The following is a 27061-nucleotide window of genomic DNA, read 5'->3' on the forward strand; positions in this document are numbered from 1 at the left end:
CTCTTGAAGGCAGTGACTCCAAGGTGGGGTACAATTCCATGAGACCTCTCTGGTACCCTGCTTAAATGACCACCTTCAAATGTGGGCCCAGACAAATGAGTCTTGGTGGACTACTCATTACAGAGGCACACCGCCAAGCTCAACCCTGCCATCATTTGAAGTCCACATACATACGCCCAGCAATGCTCACTGGATAATGTTCATTAGGGGGGAACTCTGGTCGATTTTCTGCTCCCTAACCAATCTTGGTACTGCCTTCATGGCCAAGATCAACTAACTGAGCACAGACCATGGATCTAGCTGGAGACCAGACTGGTCTTTAAAACTCAGCTACTTATTTCCATAACAAACTGGTCCATTGGGGGGAAGCCTTGATGTGGGTTTTCGTGTGGAAATAGAATTCCAGAGAACGATGAGTAACACTCATCTTCACTGGCTAATTCCTAAGTAACCTAATTTTCATTGGCTAAATCCTGCTACTGTTTTCTACAAATCACTCTCAGCTTTGTTAGTTTTGACCTGATCACAATGAAACGTTCTGGGTGAACTGACTTTAAACAAGGTAGTCTTCACAGGAGACATTCTAGCAGAGGCCTAACAACTATGCTTTTCACAACACAAGATAACTCATTCTGTATCTCCAGAGAGTTGAAGTTTTTGTTTTCTTTTTTAAAGGGTTACAGACGATGCAGGCACAACAGGAACATGAACAAGCCCACAGTAAAGTAGAGACATTACGTGGTGTTGCATATTTTTGCTTTGTGTACACATGGCACTAGTGTTAAATTGCAATGAAACTGCTGTTAGAAGGGAAAAAGGGTTTGCTAGTAATGAGCTATGCAGAGTCAGTAAGGATACAAAAAACTTTCTCTTTATCCCTGCTGCTGTATCTTAATCCATGTAAAACAAATCCAAATCTACTATAAAAGTATCCATTTTGCATACAAATTCCAATTTAAATTTTTTTGTCTCAACTTGTAAATCGTTCCACACACACACACAAACCATGCAAAATTTTAATACACTTCCATTTATAACATTTTTTTTTTCAGTCTCTGCCAACTCAAAGGTTTTTTTTAGTTGCAAACAATGTTACCACAGGGTGCCAAAGCTTTAGGGAAAGCCCTATAGTCTGTTGTCACGAAAGGTTTGACAAGCTGTGCCAAATGGCTTCTTCAGAATACAAGATTTTAATGAAGTGACTGGGTTCTTTGTGCTGCAACTGAACAGCACAGATGCAAAGGTTTCTGCCAGGAAAAATAACTGCTGGCTTCACTGCATGAAATTTCAAACATACTCATGCCTGCTACATAGCCATGGCACTTAATCTGTAATTCGTATCACAATTCTTCCAACTATTAGCTTTAATACATTAAAATATATATTAAAAAGTTTACCAAGTAACATTTGAAGAAAGTGCCACTGCTGCAGTCACAAAGACTGAAAACCTATACAAGTCACTACAGCTGTCAACATTCCTCCCACCTCCCAAATTAAATTACATGGATGAAATGCAAGTAGAATTTTAAGAGGTTAAGCATGCCACACGATTCAGTTATAGAGGGCAGAAGTACCACAAGACCATAAAAAGATTTTTTCTTTTTAATTGTATGGTGCACAATTATGCCGGCTGTGCAGCATGCTGGGTAAGCGGGGGAGATCACTGAATGCTCCTACTATTTCCCATGTTCGCACAGACTGCCATTCTCATCAAGACACTTTCTAGATGAGGCATGACACTTCGGATAGAGAAAGATTTGGCTGCAATTCACATATGATTTCTCAGCCACGTTTAAAAAAAATTTCCGCCCTGTACGTATATTAAAGAGCACTTTGATTGTACGTTTCTATTTCATGTTGAGGTTATGCAGTACAAAGTTCCTTTTCATCTCAATGGCCCCATACAAGGCTAGAGGCAGAGGAAGCAGAATAAAACAAATGCTCTGAGACTCCAGGAAGCGATGAACAGGTTTTATATATATTCTGGCTACATCGTTTGGACCAATATGTTTTACCATACACTTTTCAATATTAAATTCCATTTATAATTCACATCAGGCCTTTAAAATAACAAGAGGAAATTTATAATGTGAATATGGAAAGATAGTTTTCATTAAACTAAAATAGGAAAACCTGAGGATACGCTCTTAAGCTCTCGGAGCCACAAGCTTAACTTGAATAGTTTCTTCATGCTTGGCGCTGTCCACGTATAAAACATATACTACCCATCAGCCCTGGGCTAATAAATTTTATGTGGATACATTTAAAATAGTTAGTATGGGAATATGGCACAAGGTATAAGCAGGAGCATGTGTTAAACAGAGCAGTGGTATAGTGCATTGATTGGGAGAAAGATCTTCAGGTTAGAGTAGATAAATCTATGAAACTGTCAGCAGGGATCAGCTGCAGTGAAAAAGACAAATAAGGTGCTTCAATGCAAGGGGAACACGTGCAAAATTAGGAAGTTAGAAATAAAAATATAAGTCAAGCGTAACTTTTTCCACCTGAAAGGTAATTAATCTGTGCAATAAGTTACCAGGAAAGGGCACTGAAGCAGACGGTATAAATGGATTCAAGAGACAATTCTGAAGAGAAAGGGTTGAATGGTAAAAAGGTGTCATGGGGTCAATCTATGAAAAAGCAATGGGTTTGTTGGGCCCAACAGCCTGGTGTTTCTAAAATATTTTAATGTAACATACCTTATGCATGAAATGCTCATGCAGCTGAAGTATTCATAAAGGAATTAGATCAATCACTTCATTCAGTAAAGAAAACAATAAGAATGTGGGGTAGAAAACAAGCAAGAATGGTTCGGTTAGGTTCTGAAACTGGTCCAGATCAAGGAGTAACATGGATCTGCTGAATGACTATTTTTCATTCCTGTAACGTTAAGTTACTAGGTTTTACAGTCTACCGTTAATTCAATGTATTTTTGCATTAAAAAGTTGAGATATCCAATAATTTAAATTAAGCAACTTTGAATTAAGAGGTCATATAGAGAAGACATCGCAATTGGCATTCTGCCAAAAACTCAAATAAGTGAAATGCGGAAATCACTTTTCTAGTTCAAATTTTAATTGTGTAGTTGGTATAAGCCACATAAGAATGCCCCACCTCTACAGCTCATACTGAATACTGATACTTCTCCTTAAGAGAACATTTTAATCCAGGATTTCTTCTCTTGTCTGTTGGATGAAAAACATTTCATGGCATTAAACACAATATTTTGTCCACTATTCCCTTCCAGTACCATTGCTTCACTCAGGGCTCTAAATGTATTCTAATCTCCGTGTGTTAATTTGTGCTAACAGTGCCATATCACCAGCTCAAGTTTCCTTTCAGAACTTACCTCAATTTTGTCTGTTTTGGCATCACCCCAATAAAGTTTGTCTTCAGCGTAGTCCAATGCCAAGCCATTGGGCCAACCCAGAGAGGCGTTTACCAAAATTATTCGATCAGAGCCATCTAGGTTTGCACGTTCTATCTTCGGGTTTTCACCCCAATCCGTCCAGTACATATAGCTGTAAAAATGTTCATAAAATTAATTCTTGTGCTTGATTTCTTTTAAAATAAACTCAAAAACAACAATACAAAGCACTACTTTCTTTACAATAATGTTACAGAAATTCTGTTGACAACTTTTAGTCAATAGACCAATTCCTCAATATTTGCACTTAAAATCAGCAAACAATCTTACCGCCAGTACGCTCTAAAACATAGTATGCAAAAGAAAATAAATTTTATATTTTTTATGATGATTTAATATTTAAATAAATAGCGTGTTCACACTAAAAACCTTTGCGCACATACCCAGTTACTGGATTAAGGACAATTGCACGAGGCTCATCAAGACCTTCTGCTATCAGTATTTTTCTAGCCGTCCCATTAAGCCGGGTCACTTCAATGCGATCAGTTCCTGTATCAGTCCAATAAAGATTTCGCGCTATCCAATCGACAGCTATTCCATCTGGATGGTTAACTTCTGTGGTCACCAATGTCTGGGCCCCTGAGCCATCCAGAAATGCACGACGAATAGCTCTAACTTCATCATCAGTCCAGTAAATATATCCCTCCACTGGATCATAGTCTATTGCTATTGCATGTCGAATATCATCAAGCTGAAGAATAACATCTGTGAAATCTGGCATGTCTAAGGAGATGCGTCGTAGGTCTGTTCTTCTTGCAAGCAGTAAGACCTCTTCAGCGCCTATTGTAGGGCAGAGTAAATGTTAATTCCAGGGCTGCCTCTAAACATTACAACATTTAGCAGGCAAAATATATTCAACTCTGCATTTTGACCATTTATGCAGTCAAAACCAAATAAGATTAACTACATGTTGTGTCCTCCACTCCAAACAAAACAGAACAAAAAAAAACCACCAGACACATTCATCCTAGGATGAAAGGCAATGAATATAAACAGAGGAAGGCATCTTGAAATGGAGCATCTTACAGCGAGAGAGACTGTAAGAGATTCCATGTCAGCATCTCTTTTAAAAACCATAATCAAAAAGAATTTTGAACATCAACCTTTATTTATTTTGGTCTTTTTGATTGAGTGTATATGTATATTATTGTTTAAAAGTGAGTATCTATCACCTAATTACATTGATTGAGGGGACCTGCTGGACCTGAATTAGCACAAAAAGCTGAACTGAAAAATTCACTGAAGCACACTGTCAGTTTTCGTAAGTTTGCCCAGATAAGTCCGTCAGCATTTATTGTTTAAAATAAATATATTCAGACCAATGAACCAAACAGAAATCCTAATTATTTTCAATCGCTTAGTTTCTAAAAGGGGTACAGAGGATGAGATTTCCTCATTAACAGCTTTAAGGTTATAGTTTTTGATTTATTACGCCAAAGCTTATTCAGTAGATTGCAATTTCATTACCTTGACATTGTTTATCTGCCTTTTATATATTCTGAACCGCCTTTCACAAATGAAGCTCAACTGATTTAAAGTTTTATTTGAATATATTATTCCAATAACAAATTTTGATCAAAAGGTTTTCACAAAAGAGTGAATCACCTACATTTTAAACCTGTAATACTCTAAGCCTGAGCATTTCACAAATCAGCATGAACATATATTCTCCACACTCACACCTAGCTCTCTTTCATCAGGACAACTATTTATTTTATGACAAGAGTGTGCTGGAAAAAGATTAAAGTGATTTTTTTTCAGGCAATAATTATTCAGTTAAATGCTCTACCAGCTAGCTGGAGGCATTGAGGTGATTTTGAAAATCGCAAAACACAAAACCATACAGAAAGCAAGATAGTAATGCAGAATACTTAGTATGGTGTAAAACAGTAATAATTCCCTCATGTTTATTATTATTAACTGACTCAAATGCAGCCAATTGCCTGCTCAAGCGAGTATGCCTTCTGGGTAAGAACGAACAAACCTGCATTTATATAGCACCTTTCAAGATCTCAGGATGTCCCAATTCCTGTTATTCAAAGCGCTTTACAATCAAAAAGTACTTATTTGAATTGTAGTCACTGTTGCAATGTAGGGAAACACAGCAGCCAATTTGCACTCAACAAGTCCCACAAACAGCAATGAGATAAATGACCCAATAATCTGTTTTGTGAGAGTGCTATCACGGAGATATGGCTGCCAAGTTATCTAGGGTTTTCCCAATTGAACTACTGTCTTTACTGGTTAAAATGCGCATATATTGAAAAAATTCCGATTTTGATTAACTGTTAAACTAAAATGCAACACTTTTCCCCCTGGCTGCTGAATCCTCCATTAACAATTACATGGTTATAAACATGAAAGTCTATTTTCTTAGACAATAACCAGAAAAAGCATTTATCACTTTAGGACAGTGTTGAGAAATTGAACATTCCAGGCAGGGGCAGTGATATGCAGTTTAATAGATGGTCATGAAGATATGGCTGCAACCCAATCATGGACTTCCAATTTGGTCAAACCAGGAAAAAGAAGCTCATGTTTATAATCAGAACCCAGAAATGATGTCACTGCCTTTGTGCATTCTATCCTTGTATATATTTCCATGTATGGAATTTGACATGAAAACGTTTGTTTTGTTTTAAGGTGCAGTTAAGGATACGCAGATGAGTTTTACATAAACTCTTGTGTGAAGAGATTTCTGCAGGTTTGAACAGAAAATAACTTGCCATACCTAATCAGAAAATTTCAGGCACAGCACAAATATTATGTTTCAATCATACAAGCAAAAATAAAAAGCTACCTGCCTTAATCTATGGTTGCAGGAGGCACTTACACTGCAGCTACCAAGCCGAGACTGGTAGCTGAAGTTCACTTTCCAGCCTGTCAAACTGTGTTTATATTGCTTGGCTCCTGACTGGCTGGAAATCTAATTGTCCTGCTTAGGAGAGAGATCTGTGGCGCTGCTACAAAGATGCACAACTCTCTCCCAAAAGTTAGAAATGTAAATGGAGCGGGAAGAGCAGAGCTCTGCTGTGCACTTTAAATATTTTAATTGAGGTCACGCAGGTTTAAAAGGTACCAGAACATTCACTTTTAGTGGCTATTTGTCTACAGACATTGCTAAGAATTCCAAAACCTTCCAATTCATAGTACACCCATTTTTTTTTAATATAAAAAGGAACATTCTTACACTCTTACTATTGATCCAAAAAAGCAAAACAAAACACTAAAGATCTTTATAGGGTTTTCCTCTCAACACTAAATTCTTGATGTTTATATATGCATACTTTCAACTTCTATTTAAAACATTTCTCTCATTACTATCTCTCCTTGGTAGGTGATATTAATAACATATTAATGCACTTGTTCTCCGAGTGTTATTTTTAACAAAGGTGTTACCGATTCATATTTAAAGGGTTAATGCCTTTCATACAGCACTTTCATGTGAACGTGTTCTTTACTAATGACGCACAGCATGAATTCAACCCCACATTCTTCCTATGACATTGGTTTTCTCTAGGTAAGAGGAAGGCTTGGCAAATTGCTTCCAAGCCCCTGACAAAGGCTCTCCTTAGGTGGGTACAAGAAAAAGCACGAGAGAAGCCTGTGAAATTAGGTTTCCAAATTCCCCTCTTCCCCTCTGGGGAAGCACTTGGCCTCTGTTCAGCATCATCCTGTGATGATGCAGTTTAATCAGGAGCTTGCCATGTGAGGAGATCATAGGTGTAAATCTATATCCTATCACCCACCCCATTACTCAGTGAGTTAGAGCTGCAATCTGCTGTGCCACCAAACTATCCCTTTATTTAAAACAGATTTAATTAACGCGATGCAATTGTTGACATTCCTCACAATGAGCTAATTATTCTCATCGTGCAACCTATCCCAACAAACTTTAGCTAAGAAATTAATAGCAGCAACTACCAGGGGAGCATGGGTGCCTGTCCAGATGCTGGTATATGGGAGTACTCTATGGCAGTAAAATAGTGAAAAGGGGAGTTGGTGGGGTTTTGGTGGGGGGGGCAGAGGATAAAAATTGTTATTCTCCAACAGAAATAAAATTCCTGTTATTCAATCTTGGAATTGCAGTGATAGATCATAATGAACTGCAACCTTGGCTGTTTCACTCTCCACCTGAAGAAAGGGAGTATTGTAAGCTGAAGATCTACGAGAGGCCACAATCTATGCCTACTAATAAAAATGTTACATGATATTTAAAAAAAACTTTGGACAGGAACAGAAATTCAAATTTCCAAAATGAATAGTTTGAACAAGCCCATGAATCACCAACACAAATGGTAAATTCTTGCATAATATTTAGATTTTAATCACAACCAGCATGTTTTATACTTTGGAAAGAAATTCAAACATTTACAATTTGTTAGCTTTTTTATTTAATACTCCAATGGGCCCTTATGTAGCAGGATGATTGCAGCTGTCAACCCATTCCCATGCAATGGCATGTGAGTGCTGGATACAAGATCTAAAAGTCCAGATTTCAGTGCTGCATCATGCACGAGCTTCAAATTGAATTTTATTGCAAGATTAATTATACTGCCTACGCAGGTCAATGACAACTTGCATTTATATAGCGCCTATCGAAAGGTGTCCTAAGGTGCTTCATAGAGGCTTACAGCTGTAAATGAGCAAAAACATGAATGTACACAAACAACACTTTACTCTTTATTATACTCAGATAATTTTACAAATTCAAAAGATATATGACTCCTTACATAGTACGGTTTCTTCGAATCTAAAATTATCCAGCATTTAAAACTGATAAAGAGAATAGGTCACCAGTGCAGTAAAACATACTGTTTCAAATGCTATGAAAGATAATATTCAAGGAAATAAGAGATCTGTTTAGAATTCCTAACATTTTGAAAGAGACACTGAACCTATTTTTTGCTATTATATTTCACTGATTTTAGAAGAGAATTTTACATGACAGGCAGCAGTGTACAATGTAAATCAATCCAAGCTGTTAACCTTACTTTAATTATTTTTAAATGGAGCATGTGCACGCCATTTAAATGGTTATTGTTTAAGGCTGCATTATTAATAGTCATGTTTTAGTGCTGAAAATTCCAGTTAAATTACATTTGTAAAATTTCAATCAGGAGTGACAAGAAAAATGTGAGAACATCCCACAAGTTGACAAAGATGCTTTTTCATCCTTCTCTGCACCACTTCACATTTGACAGGTGACAAGACCGTTTATAATATAGTAACAAATGTGCCAATTTATCAGCCTAATGCAAACAAATGTAAAGAGCAGTCTCAGTTCCCCCAAGCCCTGCCACAGCTCCTTGCTATTCCTTTCCCATTTGTCTATCTGCTAATCAGATTAGTACAATGTGTCATTGTTTCATCCAAATTCTCGGTCAACACCGCTGGGAACTCTTGTCCTTTCCACTCACTAACTGTGTAATGAAACAGGCCGTGAACAACATGGTTCCAAAGCTATTCTTCCTGTCCTTTAAATACAGGAAAGAATGTCAACATTGTAATACTTACTGCCTGAATGGAACTATTTTCCAGCATTCATATATGCTATGCTTAGACCCGATGCGATGCGTGCGTTGAGAAGGGTTGTTTATTTTACAATCTGTGCCTTAGTTTTAACTTACAACTAATGTGCCAGGAAGCTGTTAAGGTTACAGAGTAAATGCACAATGTTGGCACTTTTCATTAGGCAGGCTAAGTGTTTCAAGACTGTGGATGCATCAATGAGTTTGAGTCTCAACAACCACCATTCATTACAATGAATGCCTGTTTTCAAACAATGTTGATCTTTTGTTAGGATTTTTAAACTCACAAATAGAAAGAACATGCAACATTTTGAACTTAAAGCATCGCAAAGACACAAGAATTATAATTAACACAAGATTTTTAAAAACACAACAACATAGAAAGAAAGTTGAGGACAATACTATCCCTTTGAAACTATTCTCAATGTATTTTTCCCTTCCTCTCTGTTTCTGTTTAACTCAAGCATTCTGCATGAAACACTGGCAGTCGAACCGCTTCCAGATTTTCACCAATGCTGGTTTATAACTAATTGCATGAAGGTATAGGGTGGCTTAGGGTGATTCTTCAATATTCTTTGTGGGAAGGTGTTTGACCTCCATTTAGTACAGTCCCATGACCAAGATTAATAACATGCAGATTTCTGGTCTGTGAATCCAATCTCATCACTTTATTACCGTGCCCACACAAAAAAATCTTAATGAATCCAAATTTAGCATATTATGTGGCATTTTTTCTCATAGTTGAGTCTATTCTCTACCATAATTTGCTTAATTTCATAAATGGAGTTTTATATGAGAAAAATAATGTTTTCTTACCCCACGTTGGCAGAAATGCAGGGTATAGAATAAAGAATCTAGGCTTACTTTCCAAAGTACTCATATAATAATATATACTTGTATTCAAGGCAAACCCCTAAAAACGCGTGACACAAGGCAACAACCAACCTTTCAAAGTTTCGAGTCACCGAAACTCTCAGCTGGCATTTACAAATTCATTTTCTCCCTGTTCTTTCTCATTTCAGCCACCACATTATCAGCAGTTGATCCTGCTTTACTTCAGTCCAGGCTCCCGCTATTGATTTTAAATCTCCTGTTGTATCTCTTACTGGGTTGTCTCCAATTTTAAATCTGCAGTGGGAGTCTGGACTGAAGTTGAGAGTCAGGCGTTAAGTTAGAATTTAAATATCACCATGCTGGAGTAGCAGAGTGCAGCTACCGCTGACAGCAACAGATGATAGGAATGCATTGGTATGGTGGTGGTACTGTACTGAGTCTTTGCCAATTGTGGTGCTGGGAAGAAAATCAGCAAGGAGATTAACCTGGAGGGAAGATATGGCCTGTGTCTTCTCATCACTTACTCCTTCCACGCCACCACTTGCAACTGATTGTTCAGCCACTATGGTCCTACCATCTGGAAATCTACATGCAGTTCCCTTCACTTTCCACCCTGCCTCCAAAATCCTCCTCAACCCCTCCTCATTACGGCAGTTGTCCATCAAAGCATCTCCCCCTTTTCCCATACTCTGTGTCCACTGTATCCTTATTTATTGTAAAGTACTCGGAGGAGCAATGCAAGTAGGCGTTGATGTGTAAGATGATTCACCCTATTTTTAACTCCAAAACAGAAACATAAATGTATTGCCTTGTATGCAACTATGCAGTATTTTTGTTAATGGTACATCCTTTCTCCATTTCTAAGCTCCAATATACAAAAATAAAATTGCCATTCCAGAAAACCCCGCCCAGAAGCTTTCTTTGTCATTATTAATGCAAGCTTTTAAGAGGCGATTTAGTTTAACAACTGCCTAATTAATTCTCGTACTATAACACAGGAAGGGATGACTTAAAAAAAAAAGTTGCAAACACCCATGTGCATGCCAGCCTGGCAATGCTACTCATATATTCCACATGCAAACTGGAGTGCAATTTTCATTCAAAATGTATAGCACCAAGGGTGAAAATTCAAAATGGGAAGCCTAAAATAATGAGGGCGTAAACAAAATATGCAATATATATATTTTAAGCATGTTAAAGGTATCAATTTGAACACGTTTATAGAAAAAAATATATTAAAATTTTACATTCAAACATGAAAAATTAGCGGATTGAAACTTTACAAAACACTACAATCAGAATAAAGTTAGATCACGCCTGTAAATAAAACTGCAGAACACCACAATTTGCAGTCAGTGGAGAAGCAAAGGTATTTAACAGCAATATTAGCATGAAATGCCAAGGTTTTCGTCAGTTTCACTGATTACACTGATTGCTGGCTATGGTGGGGGTTTCCACAGTGCAGCCAGTGTCGGAGCAGTGAATGACTGACCACAACTTCAGGATATCCGCGTTAGGATGCGCATGCGCTAAATCCTGAAGTTGCGGTAAGTTTCAAAGGGGTAATAATGGCGAACGCTGTTAATTCGCTGGTATTACCCGCCACAAATTCTGGGCCCATAAATATTTGATGAATTTGTTAAATCATATCTGTTAATTAACACATTAATATTTTGAAGTTACGTTTTCCAATTGCAAAGACACGAAACAAGAAAGGTATGTAAAAATAAACTATATCATTATGCAGAGAGTACTGAGGAGTGTTGAGTGCTGGACAACTATGACAGTGCAAAATATGAGGACTAAAGTACGGGCATGAAAAATCTCATTGCAAACTGAAACTCTATTTGAGATTAGAGAAATTATTTTACAGAAGTTGTGTTTTATTTTTAGAATGCTCACTTAAAAAGTAAATTTGTTTGGAATTACTAGCTTTGTTGAAATGTTGTGCTAAATAGCCATCATTGAAAAACTTCACTTTTTCCCTTTTAGAAATGAGGTCCCATGCCTAACTGTTTGGTGTGAAAGGTCTCAGAAGAGTGGAAGTAATAAAACTAAACAAATCTTAAGTGAAGGCCACTTAATTTCTGAAGACTTGTTTCATCCAAGCATAATTTAAACCAGTGAAAAATATGCTCTCCCCTTTTCTCCTAAACTACAAAAATAAAGTTGGGCATATCAATAGGATTTCTTACCTTCCTTACAAATTTTTCCATCTTTTTCCAGCTGGACACCAGTTGGGCAGGCACATTTGAAGAATGGTTCTTTTGGGGACAGCAGGCATAAGTGGGAACATCCTCCGTTAATTTCATCACATGGGATGGGAACTGCAAAGGATGGGTGAAAGGGAAAAAAATGAACATCTTTTCCAGTGATGGAATCAAATCCAACAAACTGCCTTAACACCCAAGTTGAAATGAATCAAGTATGCATCTCCTGAACAAAATGTGACTAATTTCCCCCTCTCCTTTTTCTACCAATTTCTCCTCATCTCTCCTTTTCTAAAGTCACTGGGGGAAAAATTGGGTGAGTAGCGCCACCTGTTAGCGCCTAAAGAGGCAGTCAGTGGCTGTAGCGCCACTGGCTGCGCCTCCCGCGATATTCAGCAGGGGCGCTAATGGTGGCGTTAGCCTTTTGCGCTGCGCCGCCACCGATGACGTCATCGGTGTGTGCAGCGCCCCATTCGCGATATTTGGTAGCGAACGCCGCTGTAGCGCCGTTCGCTACCCGCGCCCGGTTCACGGGGCCTTGCTGCGCCGGCAGAGGCGCAAGTTAAGGTGGAGGTGCGGGGCGGCCGCTTTTTCGGTGGCCGCCTGCCAGCACCTCCGTCCCCGGCCTCCTGGTCCCCCCCCCACCGCGGCATTGCCGGCTGTTTCCCGAGAGCCCGGCACTTCTTGGTGCCGGGCTCTTTTCCCGGCACTCGCGATCGGGGCTCGCGCTGTTGCAGGCCCCTCCCCCTTAACAGTGGGAGGAAGGCCTGCAGTACCGCAACGTGCCGTGCCGCAACGTGTGGCGCTGCGGCACGTAGCACTGCAAAATTCACTTTCAGCGCCCTAAGAGGGACGCGGAGCGCCTCGAGCCGCGCCCCGTCTCCCTCTAGGGGCACTTCAACTGAATTTGCGGCGATCGCGGCGCAAATTCAAGCGCCCAGGCGAACTTTGCGCCGCTTGGGCGCCTCAGGCCAATTTCTAGGCCACTAACTCTTTGCTGATGTATGACAGTGACAAGGCACTGTAATTGGCTTTGGGGCCCTGGGGGTTACAGAAAGAATTTTTTTTTTTTAAATCAGCCAAGCTTTTCATTCCTGATCACTGTCCATTGACTCCCTCCAGTACCGTATACAAATGGCTGTTCTTTAAGTGCGAGCCTTGCGAATAAGTGTAAATGGATTATTCAACTGTGCAGTGCAACATACCAAACCCCATCCTATCCATATACTGTACATGCACATTCCAGAGTTTGTTAGCCAGGGATCAGCAATGAGAATTTTGGCTGATTTCTCACTCCCCCTTATCTGGAGTTCTGAGGCCAACTGTAACAACCTTATCACTGTCTAACTCAGTACAGATTTACCACAACAAATTTGGAACCTTTTCACTTTGACAGGCTCAGCACCTCATTAACTTAACTGGTCCCATTTTTTGATGTAACCCTCTTCTTTCCTCTACTCTCCCTGTTCAGGTCATATTCATGTATTGATCTTCCAGTGGAATGTCTTCCATTCCCACTTCTACTAACAACAAGGGTACGGTAGCATAGTAGTTATGTTCCTGGACTAGTAATCCAGATCCCTGGACTAATGATACCACAGCAGCTGGGGAATTTAAATTCAGTTAATTAAATCTAGAATAAAAAAAGCTAGTGTCAGTAATGGTAACCATGAAATTACCGGATTGTCGTAAAAACTCATCTGATTCATTAATGTCCTTAGGCAAGGAAACCGGCTGTCCTTACCTGGTCTGGCCTATATGTGACTCCAGACCCACAGCAATGTGGTTGACTCTTAATTGCCTCTGAAATCACTTCATTGTACCAAACCACTACAAAGAAGTATAACAACACTGTGGGAGTGCCTTCACCACATGGACTATAGCGGTTCAAGGAGGCAGCTCACCACCACCTTCTCGAGGGCAATTAAGGAATGGGCAATAAATGCTGGTCTTGTCAGCGACACTCACATCCCGTGAACGAATAAAAAAAAACACAACATGCATTTATACAGCACCTTTAACGTAGAAAAATGCATGATCAATAAAAAACATTTTTGATACCGAGCCACAGATGACCAAAAGCTTGGTCAAAGAGCTGGGTTTTAAGGAGCATCTTAACGGAGGAGAGAGAGGTGGAGAGGCGGAGAGGTTTAGGGAGGGAATTCCAGAGCTTAGAGCCAAGGCAGCTGAAAGCATGGCTGCCAATGGTGGAGTGATTAAAATGGGGATGCGCAGGAGGCCAGAATTGGAGGAACACAAAGGCTTGTAGGGCTGGAGGAGGTTAAAGAGCTAGGGAGGGGGGAGGCTATGGAAGGATTTGAAAACAAGGATAAGGATTTTAAAATTGAGGCATTGTTGGACCGGGAACCAGTTTAGGTCAGCAAGCACAGGGGTGATGGGTGAACGAGACTTGGTGCGGATTAAGATACAGGCAGCAGAGTTTTGGACGGCCACAAGTTATGTAGGGTGGAAGATGGGAGGCTGGCCAGGAGAGCATTGGAATAGTCAAGTCTCGAGGTAACACAGGCATGGATGAGGGTTTCAGCAGCGGAAGAGCTGAGGCAAGGTTGGAGTCGGGCAATGTAACAGAAGTGGGCAGTCTTGGTGCTGGAGCGGATATGTGGTCGGAAGCTCACCCCAGGGTCAAACACAACACCAAGGTTGTGAACAGTCTGGCTCAGCTTCAGACAGTTGCCAGGGATGAAAACGGTGGTCAGGGAACCGAATTTGTGGTGTGGACCAAAGACAATGGCTTCAGTCTTCCCAAGATTTAGTTGGAATATTTATCAAGAACGCAAATAAAACACGATTAGTTAGATGCAATTTTTTTCTTTGATTTAAAAAACACCTTTGTCCGCACTCAAACTGCAGACTTTGATTTTCTACTGCATTATTCCTGACTTTCCTAACTAAGATCCAAATATCTTTGGAACAGGAAGGCTGGAAGTGACTCATAAAACTGAAAATTTGCATGGCTGGCATGATGAAAGAGATTAGCTTTATGTGGCATGACAAAGAACAATTTTATTTAATTGCTGTGTTACGAAATTAAACATTTTTCAAATAATGTTGCTTTTTTTGGACGGGCTTTTCTCAATGTCAGATTTGGATAGTGTTGATGTTGACTTGTTCACTTCGGCGTGAATGTTTTTTAAATGTGAATCTACCCGATGTACACAAAAGCTTAAGGGAGATGAAAATGTCACCACATCATAACTAATCCTACTTTGAAGGGACCTGAAATGAATCCTTAAAAGAAACATGTCCCAATGATCCCCCTAACACAATAGGGGATGCTTGTTTTTCTCCTTAATTAACAGTACACTTATGAAACATGAATATGTATGATTCTTGAGAATTAATTTTCATTGGCAGGTCATTAATTATAGAGCGTTCTCCAGTTATTTCATTAAAAGAGGAATTTGAATTTCACCACCAAAGTGTTTTGCTATACAATATAAGGGGATTTTTCTGGGTTGATCTACCTAGGCTTTCACTGAAAGCAAGAGTCTTGGCACAGTTCTTAGTTTTTAATTAGCTTTTTGCACAGGCTATCATACAGACATTGAGAGACTGGAATGCAAATGGTTGGGGGAGGGTGGAAGTGGAAACATGAAGCAAAGAAAACCTTTAACAGGTTACTGATTACTGTTCCGTAATTGTTCTTAATGACTAATCTGAAAATTTAAGCCAGTATTCTTCGAAAAATGACAATTTTTCTTTTTTTAAATTTACTGGAAATCAAGCAATCTTGATTACATCAACTAAATTAAATCGGCTGGCTAAAAAATACTAAAAGGACACTGGATAATTTCGTTTTTGAGCAGCGCCTAGCTAGTTTATATATTCTATATATATCTTAGAGAGGTTGCACTGGTTCCTAATGTTCTGTTAATTACTGAATAGGACAGGAGAAAATATATGCCAAATTTGGATGAAGTTTTCAAGCTCAGATGTTTACATTTCAGATAGTTATTTTGTTTCATTACCACCACAGCTGTAGAAGTCAGACTTGCTACAAAAATAGAGAATATTTTAGCAGCCAAGAACAGTTACATTTACAATGGGCTAGAAATTCAATTCATGGCCGCCTATTGTCTGGTGTAAAATCAGCGTTAGACCTCCAACTTTTGTGTTGTGCCCTGCTGCGTCCGAACTGTAATGGAGGTGCTGTGGATGTCATATTGGCTTGGCCTGAAACAGGCAAATCAGGGTCTTACACTGGATGTCGGACCAGCATGAAATTTAGGTACTAATGGGCAGAGTGTGCATCACGCATACGCCACCTAGATTTACTAGGCGATGAGTTGGCTAATCAACCATCATCCTTAAAGGGACCACTGGAGACTGTTCAAAAAAAAAAAAGGCCCAGAAATGTTTTTGTTTCTATTTCTGTGCTTTTCTTGCGCCCATAAAAAAAACTCTGGCCTGATGCTGGCCTGTTCAAGGCCCTCCCCAGGATCGGCGCACACCCCCACCCCGAGCCAACCTGCCGGCCAGCCAGCTCAGCACAAAAGCCGGCCGATTTCACGCCATTCTCCAACCGGCAAGCTGTTTGAGACCTAAAGGTGTTGAATTTCTCCCTCCATGTCTAGCAAATATTTGTTCTATGGATGAGTTTGCCAGTAACTAAGAGACCTTTGCTCATATTAAAATTATTTTCCCTACTTCCTAGCAATTGATTCCCAATATATAGATTTTAAAATGAAACCCACAAAAAATGCAAATCTGTACGTCTTCGCAATGTCAAAACTTTGCGAATATACTTTATAGCTTGTTCTTTTTTGAAAAGAAACATTCTTTGTTGTTTGTTTTTAAGTTTAAAGTTAAGATATGGAAAGAGGTTTTTCTTAACCAGTACCTCAGTTTTATATGACAATTAATGCCTTGCATGAAAACAAAAACACTTTACAACAAAGCTAACCAAATAGTTCACTGCCGGTGGAAAGTTTTCTCACCATGCACCCATTCAAAGTCACAAACATAGCATAAAGTTGGATAAAACTGACCTTTACAAGCATTACTCAAACATTATTGTTCAATTTTAAATTTGCTCGAAGAGTCCATTTAATACTCGGAAAAAGTAAAATATCGATATGCATGGTGATCTTCTCCATTTGAGAGGATACGGAGGTGTTGGTAGCCTGATTAAAAGCTACATATCACCCTTCAAGGATGGTCAGACTGCACAACATGGTAGGGCTGCAGGATCTTTCAATGTTATTTTGAAGAACTTGCTTTACTTCAGGTAAGTATAGAATAAAGGAGGACACAAATAACCTCCCAAAGATGTTGGGGAACAATGAAAGGGAGGAACTGATAGAAATCAGTATTTGTAGGGAAATAGTGTTAGGGAAATTGATGGGATTGAGGGCCGATAAATCCCCAGGGCCTGATAATCGACATCCTAGGGTACTTAAGGAAGTGGCCCTAGAAATAGTAGATGCATTGCTGGTCATCTTCCAAAATTCGATAGACTCTGGAACAGTACCCATGGATTGGCGGGTAGCTAATGTTACCCCACTGTTCAAAAAGGGTGGTAGAGAGAAAACGGGGAATTACAGACCGGTAAGCCTGACATCGGTAGTGGGGAAAATGCTAAGAGTCCATTATAAAGGATGTAATAGCAGAGCACTTGGAAAAAAGTGACTGGATCGGACAAAGTCAACATGGCTTTACAAAAGGTAAATCGTGCTTGACTAATCTACTGGAACTTTTTGAGGATGTAACTGGTAAAATAGATAAGGGAGAACCAGTGGATGTGGTGTATTTAGATTTTCAAAAGGCTTTCGATAATGTCCCGCATAAGAGATTAGCGTGTAAAATTAAGGCACATGGGATTGGGGGCAAGGTATTGGCTTGGTTAGAGAACTGGTTGGCAGACAGAAAGCAAAGAGTTGGAATAAACGGCTCTTTTTCCGAGTGGCAGGCAGTGACTAGTGGGGTACCACAGGGATCGGTCCTTGGACCCCAGCTATTCACAATATATATTAATGATCTGGACGAGGGAACTAGATGTAATATCTCCAAGTTTGCAGACGACACAAAGCTGGGTGGGCGTGTGTGCTGTGAGGAGGATGCCGAGTAACTCCAGTATGATTTGGACAGGTTGGGTAATTGGGCAGAAGCATGGCAGATGCAATATAACGTGGATAAATGCGAGGTTATCCACTTTGGTGTCAAAAACAGGAAGGCAGATTATTATCTAAATCGCAATAGATTGGGAGAAGGGGAAGTGCAACGAGACCTGGGCGTCCTTGTGCACAGTCGCTGAAAGTAAGCATGCAGGTGCAGCAGGCGGTTAAGAAGGCAAATGGTATGTTGGCCTTCGTAGCGAGAGGGTTTGAGCACAGGAACAAGGATGTCTTGCTGCAGTTGCACAGGGCCTTGGTGAGGCCACATCTTGAGTATTGTGTGCAGTTTTGGTCACCTTATCTGAGGAAGGATGTTCTTGCCATGGAAGGAGTGCAGCGAAGATTCACCAGGCTGATACCTGGGATGGCAGGAATGACGTATGAGGAGAGATTGGGTCGATTGGGCTTGTACTCGCTGGAGTTTAGAAGAATGAGAGGGGATCTCATCGAAACTTATAAAATTCTAACAGGACTAGGCAGACTAGATGCAGGAAGGATGTTCCCGATGGCGGGGCGTCCAGAACCAGGGGTCACAGTCTAAGGATAAGGGGTAAGCCATTTAGGACAGAGATGAGGAGGAATGTCTTCACCCAGAGAGTGGTGAACCTGTGGAATTCTCTGCCAAAGAAGGCAGTAGAGGCCAATTCATTAAATATATTTCTTAAGGCTAAAGGGATCAAGGGATATGGAGCGAAGGCAGGAACAGTGTACTGAATTTGGACGATCAGCCATGATCTCATTGAATGGCGGAGTAGGCTCGAGGGGCCGAATGGCCTACTCCTGCTCCTATCTTCTATGTTTCTATGTAATATATAATAGACTTCTATTAAACTTCCGAGCAGCATTTCTCTCAAGAGTAAAGCTCTGTTACTGCTTCAATTCCCTTTCCAAGCCAACTTTTTTCCCCCACTTAGTCTCTTGGGACTGTTTAATCCTGCAGCATCTGAATCCTAAATTCTGCATTTCCTTTACATACAGATTGCAAGCCAATAAGATACAAATTGAAGGGATCACATATAGTAAATGCAGAGTGGCACTAACAAAGCCATATTCCAGTCAGATAGACATTGCACCACAATCATAAACATTGAGGATCAAATTGCAAAGAGTAAAAGCATCACACAACATCTGCTCCCCTTTTCTTCAGTCAATGAGACTTATACAAGTTTCTCAATTTTATCCTAACCCACCAATATGGGAACAGCACTTCATACCTTCCTAAGTCACATGAACAAGATTTTCAAGCTGGTGCTGCTTCTTCTACCAAATGTTAGTGCAGTCAGCTGGCAAGAACTGAAATAAAATGGGCTCAAAATTCTGATGGCACAATTCAGGTCATGGCACTTACCTCACTCTAAATTGCAGGACCAGCTAATTTAAATAGAGAGAGGCATGGAGACTGTCTGTGGCCTTAGAGGATCCTGCTCTAAAAAGAGGAATGCTCGATGAGCATCACTCACATGGAGGTACTGACAACAATCTCAAAAGGACCCAAGTGAAGATCCATACCATCCTTAGTGCCAACATCCAAGAAGGATTTAATACCATGTAGCACTACTTGGTGCAAGTGATGGCACCAGAAACACCTGCATCCGCTCCACCCAGTAGTGATGTGCCCAGGCCAGTCACTGCATCCAAAAAGGATGCTTTGATCAGTGGCCTTCAGGCCTTGGGGGGATCATCTGGCGAGAATGATGGCAACTGGCTTCTAAGAAATTCAGGGTGCCATCTGTCAGGACGTGCGGGATCCAACTAATACCATCAGGTCTGCCCTTCTGCTGATCAGTGGGCACTCAGATCCAAGGCCCAGCACAAGTGGTATGTCTAGAAACTGGCTTCACGCTGACAGCCCTATTCCTGGTGACAATCATGTGACCTTTCCAGCCAGCTCCCTCAGACACCTGCACATGTGCGACCGGATATTGGACCAGGCTGCGCGTGTCACTGCAGCGGCAAAGCAGCCTGCTGAAGAGTCCTCCCTGCGACGAGGGATACCTTCATCCCTAGAGGCTCATGATACCACAGTACAGCCGAGCATCACTGGCCACCAGACTTGAGCAGCTGCAATCCTGGTGTAAATGGCAGAATTTCTGGGACGCAGCTTTCCCCACATTATCGTGTCAGTTACATACATGGAACACGTTGGGGTGGGCGCATCTTCTGCCAGCAGCTGATTCAACCACAATTCAGTGTGTATTTCAGACCAGGCGTAATTCTGGTGTATCTGACTTACACCGCAAATTCCGGTCCACTACTCCAGAACGACACCACTTTACCACCCTCAAAAAATTGAATTTTGAGCCTATTTCAACTGTTACTACTACTAAAGGCAGAGTAATGTGCTCCAAAACAACATCAGTGAAATAAAATGACAGTTATTCAGTCTCCATTCAAATTGAACAATTTATCCTCACTGCAAAATTGTTAGTACAGTACCAGATTTATATAAAAATCATACTCTTTACATAAGAACATAAGAAATAGGAGCAGGAGTCAGCCATTCGGCCCCTTGAGCCTGCTCCGCCATTCAATAAGATCATGGCTGATCTTCTGCCTCATCTCCACTTTCCTGCACTATCTCCATATCCCTCGATTCCCTTAATATTCAAAAATCTATCAATTTCTGTCTTGAATATACTCAACGACTGAGCCTCCACAGCCCTCTGGGGTAGAGAATTCCAAAGATTCATCACCCTCTGAGTGAAGAAACTTCTCCTCATCTCAGTCCTAAATGCCTGATCCCTTATTCTGAGACTGTGACCCCTGGTTCTAGAATCCCCAGCCAGGGGAAACATCTTCCCTGCATCTACCCTGTTAAGCCCTGTAAGAATTTTGTATGTTTCAATGAGATTACCTCTCATTCTTCTAAACTCTAGAGAATATAGGCCTAGTCTACTCAATCTCTCCTCATAGACAATCCCCCCATCCCAGGAACCAGTCTGGTGAACCTTCGTTGCACTCCCTCTATGGCAAGTATATCCTTCCTTAGGTAAGGAGACCAAAACTGTACACAATACTCCAGGTGTGGTCTCACCAGGGCCCTATATAATTGCAGTAAGACGTCTTCACTCTTATACTCAAATCCTCTTTTCAAATCAGGAAGAAATTAAAGTGATATGAATCTCCTAACATTTAGATTTGCCTGATCACAATTCAATTTGTGCACCAGCCAATACTGAAATTATTCGGCCAACATGTGTGCTGAGCACTTGCTTGCTATAAAACCACAGGCAGAGATTTGCACGAGACAGTTATACTGACCACATGCTTTTTAGCTTTGCCGAAAACCACAAGCTGAGGTAGGGAGCATTTTCTTCAAGCTATGATTACAGTAAGTAACTCTTCAGTGTTTATATACTTGGACCTGTACTGTGAACTAGCTCTAAATCCACAGCAACTTTACTGATCTACTGCACACACAGCTTAAAATAATACACAAGTTATAACTGTACAGCTCAACCCCAAAAGGTAATTTAACTTTCCAGGAATTGGAGTGACACTATACAATGCACTCATGCAAATCTCCTCCTGTGGTTTTACATGAGATTCCCATGAGAATCAAAGATTACGGAGAGGAATGTAAAATAAGAAAGCACCATATAACGCGGGTATAGTAGTGTAGTGGTTATGTTACTGGATTAGCAAACCAAGGGCCTACCACTGGACAGTCGAAGTGCCTGGTGATGGTAGGCCCCTTTTAATGTCCAAATTGGGGTCCTATGACATAAATTTAGGGTAGAACTGGTTGGAGCATGCGCCATGCACACTCCAACCAATTTCACTGGCGATACATAATAGAAACTGCCTACTTAAACTAGTCATACTATAATTGCACTCTCCTGCCAGTGGTGGTATAGCACCTTAGTTTTGCGTCTCCCAGCTCCTCAGCCTGTACTAGAGAAACCTCTTTCCTCCAACCAACTCTACTTCTCTGCTTCCCAAATTTCCCCAAGTTTAACTGTAATAATATAAAATCCAAGTATTATATTAAAATAAAGACAGAATGCATGACTTTAAAATGGGAACTGAATTACATTTCCATACTCTGGCCCAATTATCTCCCACCCTCTAACCCTGCTTCACCTGAAGTCTACACTTAGTCTCGACCCCGCCTGTGCAATACCGCAGGAGGTTGAGGTGTGCACACATCCTGTAATACTTTCCGTCACAATTTTCTGTCATGCTATTTCCATTATGCTAGATTTTTTTCATTTAGCTTGAAATTTCCTATTTACTGCAAAATTCTAGGATTTAGTCCTCCGGCATGTGCTTCCAAACTAGGTAGCACTGTGACACGAATCTATTCCTTATACTCGGCTGTGATTGGATCATTCTGTCCATGTGACCTACTCCCAGACTGGTCCTTACCTGTGCTCACCAACTTAGAATCTTGGTTCTTGGGTCAGGATTTTAGTGCGCACATTGTGGATGACTTGTCTTTTTGGAAGGCAACACTCCCTCTATTTGTTTTAGTTAATCCACAACCCCACACAGCATTCCTTCTCGCTATGGCTTCTCCCCCTGTACCACAAAGCATCAAGAGAGCCACATGCTACAAGGCCACTGCCGGGGCTAAACTGACAAAGGCACGATGAGGTGCCCAAGAACTGCCACCTCATATTGGGGAAGCATCCTCACAGAGCATCAGATTAGGAACTCGATGATTTGAGGGAAACAGAGGCACTAACTCACATTTTACCTATGCTATATCATGCTGCGCCATCTAGCATTTGCAAACAACCATAATGTCATATAAAAACAAATGCCAAAAGAAAACACTAGAGTCTATGCAGCTTCCCGCCAATAACCTCCACTCCAGTTGGACAGTAAACAATGCTACTTTTGCGGTCAGAAATCCAAATTAGGTGTTGGTTGTGGGTCAGTAGTTGTGGGTCAGTAGTAGCACACTCGCTTCTGCGTCAGTAGGTTGTGGGTTCAAGTCCCAATCCAGGGACTGGAGTACAAAATCTAGGCAGACATTCAGTGCAGTACTGAGGGAATGCTGCACTGTTGGAAGTGCAGTCTTTCGGATGAGACATTAAACCGAGGCCCCATCTGCCCTCTCAGGTGGATGTAAAAGATCCCATGGCACTATTTCTAAAAACAACAGGGGGGGTTTCCCGGGTGTCCTGGCTAATATTTATCCCTCAACCAACATCAAACAGATTATCTGGTCATTATCACATTGCTGTTTGTGGGACCTTGCTGTGCACAAATTGGCTGCTGCATTCCCCACATTCCAACAGTGATTACACTTCAAATAATACTTCATTGGCTGTAAAGTGCTTTGGGACATCCTGAGGTTGTGAAAGGCGCTATATAAATGCAAGTTCTTTCTTTCAAATACGCTATATCTAAAAACTGACTTATTAATAAGTTAAACTAGATTTTATGAATTAAATAAATGTACTTAATAATACTGCACTAAGCTTTCCAAAACATTTTCAGAATTATTATTAACATTTGCTGCTTAAGTTGAGTTCATTTATTTTAACAATTAGAAATGTAGTAAAATCTAATTCAGTCATTTTGTTTTGGAGGTGGAAGAGGAGGTAAACGATTGTGGTGGAGGAAATTAGCAATGCTGTTCTAGGAAAAGGAAAGGCATTTAAGCTGGTGCCAGTAGGTCTCGTTATGTTATGTGCTTTCATTGCTACTGGCCTATAAACTGCTAGCTAGAGAAGGCATTTTGTAAGCTCAAAGGAATGCTGGGAACGTAACCAATACAAAGCATGTTCTTGAAATGCAGGACTACTGGTAACTCATGTACCTGACAGTCCATTGTGATTCCTTGCATCTGCTTCTCTGTGCATTGGTCACATTGTGCTCCTTCCCTCTTCTTCACAGGTTTACAGACCTGACCTCTGAGGGGCATACCTGCGCACTCAAGGCAGCTGATTAAAGTTCATTTGAGCCACACCATTTATCTCTCGAGTCATTCTTAAATCAACAAGCTAGCTTTCAGGAATCATAGGGCCTTGATGAATGAGGCCAACAGCAATTCTGCCATGCTGATGGATACACTAGTCATGCTGTCATTTACCTTCTGCTCGGAGGCTGACTTATTCTTTAGCATACTATAAAAACTGAATTCCTGGTTAGCAACATTAAAAAAAGCAATCTTTTGTACAGGGAATTTTTTTTCTGAAATCATATTCAAATATTTCTGTACTGGATCACTGACAGTGAAAGCCATAAAGAAAACAATTTATACCCTCTAGCATGTCTTTGAAAATACCACAAACAAACAAGTACAGTACTTGCAAATTTGTGCCACTACTCGCTTACCTTGCATTACCTTTACCCCAGTGTTGTACCTATGAATGCACATTACTAGCCTAGCTAAAGGATCAAAATGGACAGGCAAATTTGCAAAGTAACGAGTAATGAAAACACATACAGTTAGAGTAGATTTTTCCACAAGAGGCTAAAAATTCTAAAAGCTTCCAAGCTCATATACTACTATTTCTGAAACGACAGTATGATGTTTAGATTCAGCTACTGTTTATCTCCACTTCACAGAAAAATGTGCCCCGTCATTTCAGTTACACTTTTAATCTTGCTTTGATTTTTTTTTAAAAAGCATGCTACAATTTCACTTTAGATTGGAAAAGCCAGAAGGGAATGAACAAAGTGCCCACTTACTGCCCCAGAATCAACATAAATGTTTATTATATGACCTTTCTCTCAACTGACTAAATAGTTTTCACTGGTTCAACCTTTTAATACTTTTTTTTGGCGGGGGAGGGCGGTGGTGGGGTACAGTATCCTTTAACAATTCCAGGCTCTTTTTATCTTTTGCGTGTTGTGGTGAAATAAGCAAAAATTTAAGGTCTGATATACTCTCAACTTATGCTCAGCATGTTTTATGATTCGCAAATCTCATTCTTTTCAATCTTATTCACCTGCAGTTCTGTTGTCAAGTCTACAGGTTCTAATGCTTTCCTGACCCTCTCTACACATGAAGGAAAAATACATATTAGTGGAGACAGAACGATTACAAGATAACCAATGCTACCAAGATCCTGCAGTCATGATTCCCAAACTCAAGTGTTGTACGCAATACATTTAACACAGAAAACAAGTACAGTGACTGAGCAGAGACACAGAAAATACAGCAGATGCTCTGCAGAGTGCTGGTATAAAAAGCCCTACTGAGCCTGTATACTTCCGAGTCATGGCATGCTGACATTTAACCCTATTAGCATCAGGCTTTATGGTATCTAATGGAACCTGACATTTCATAGTCAGTGCTTCACAGAGTACCAGGAAGACATCTTACAAAGACAGCAATGTTACAACACCATCAGCATTCTCAAAATCGAGACCATTACTGTGTCTATGTCTAAGGAATAAGGCTGCCAAAATTAGTTTCCCTTTGGGACTCTTTCAGCCATAACAGAAATGTTCTTCTATATTACGTCTATATCGTGGATCTGCAATGTGTTAAGGCCATTCATGTTGTGAGGCAGAATTCAGACCGCAAGAAGCAACACAAACAACTGTGCCAGCAAAACTGCTTCTAAGGCACATTCAGGAATAATTTACATTTACTGCCAGTGACATTTTGCATTCAGTGTTGCAGGGAGAGACTACATCTCGAGATGGGTCTCCAGGTCACCAGAGGCAATCTGATATGACAGTTGTGCCGCTGGAGTTTAGGCTAACTCCAGCGGTGGCACTCTGTATATACTTGCTTATTTCTACCAGAGGTAGAGAAGCAGTGATAAAGGACTCCAACTCACTGCTCTGTGTTCAAGATCGCATTAAAATTTAGGAAGTGTTAAACATTTAGATAAACTAAACACAACTTAACAAAATGTGTAATTTTGGTCACAAACTCTGAAAGTTAGAATTGATGACACTATAGCAGACATCAGATGCTGCTGTCCAGTTTCAAAGGAACAGCAGAAATAAAGTCTTTATAATGAATAGAACTTACAACAGAACTAGCTTTGAATTTTTTTTCGTACTTTTATGCAGACTTAGAAATAAATACCAACGGTTGCCAACTTCCTCCATTTGAGTTTTTGGAACTTTAATAATTTTACAGGGTAATCTTTGGAAACAGAAGACAGCAGTGTTGTAATGAAGACAGGTTCTGAACATGCAAATGCTGGTTATTAATTCAAAATGTATGATTACTGTGATGTCAGTATGCCAAGAAATGGAATCTTCCAATGAAGGCATACAAGATGCATATGAAGTGATTTACATGCAACAGTAATACCATTATTTATTATATGACAAGCAAAATTATGAGTCAATAACCATTTGCAAACTTAATTAAGACATTTTCACAGATTTGTTCGGACCAGGATTGCATAAATATGCATGCGACTATATCAGAATATCTAGGCTCTGGGTTTTGCGTCAGAATTGAATAGATCCAGTAATTAACTGCTTTGCTCATTATATCTTAAATAGTGACAGTGACAGAAACATTTTACAAAATATTTTAATTTTAGACACTGATGTTTCGCCCTTGACCCACCAATCCCCAAACTTACTGTGTGGCTGCCTCTCCTGACTGAAGACCTGGATATCCATAGGAGAGTAAATGCTGACGAGTATCTCCCGTTTGTTTGCCCCAGTCATCTTGTTACAAGCGTGGATTGAGCGGGTTTGCCAATCTGTCCAGTACAAGGTTTCCCCAAACAATGTCAGGGCAAATGGATGAGTCAAAGTGCCCTGCACAACTTTTTGCCTGTTAAAGAACAAAAGAAAACGAAGCTGTTAAAGCAAACAAGCAGCAAGAGCTAATGCACTGTCCTTCCTGTTCAACCACAAAAAATAATGCACATTTTTTTTATATCACCCATCACATAGAAGAACACCTCAGAGCACTTTACAGAGGAAGGAGGAGGACCAAGCAAGAGATGAAAAATAATTCAGGGAGGCAGGACTGAAGAGAGAGTTTTTATA

General features: G+C 40.3%; 1 protein-coding gene across 1 annotated transcript in view; it reads right to left on the reverse strand.

Moving 5' to 3' along the window:
* lrp5 (low density lipoprotein receptor-related protein 5) overlaps positions 1 to 27061 on the reverse strand; it is a 240912-nt gene that overhangs the window by 90317 nt on the left and 123534 nt on the right. The window contains exons 4-7 of the mRNA XM_086007994.1: positions 26647 to 26843; positions 11988 to 12119; positions 3811 to 4207; positions 3350 to 3521 (exon numbers count right to left, since the gene is read on the reverse strand). Of these exons, the coding sequence (XP_085864120.1) occupies positions 3350 to 3521; positions 3811 to 4207; positions 11988 to 12119; positions 26647 to 26843 (898 nt within the window). The remainder of the gene's footprint in view (positions 1 to 3349; positions 3522 to 3810; positions 4208 to 11987; positions 12120 to 26646; positions 26844 to 27061) is intronic.

Source organism: Somniosus microcephalus, chromosome 15 (genome assembly GCF_052327205.1).
Source record: "Somniosus microcephalus isolate GS21.2 chromosome 15, FLI_Smic_1.0, whole genome shotgun sequence".
In the NCBI taxonomy this organism is placed as follows: domain Eukaryota; kingdom Metazoa; phylum Chordata; class Chondrichthyes; order Squaliformes; family Somniosidae; genus Somniosus; species Somniosus microcephalus.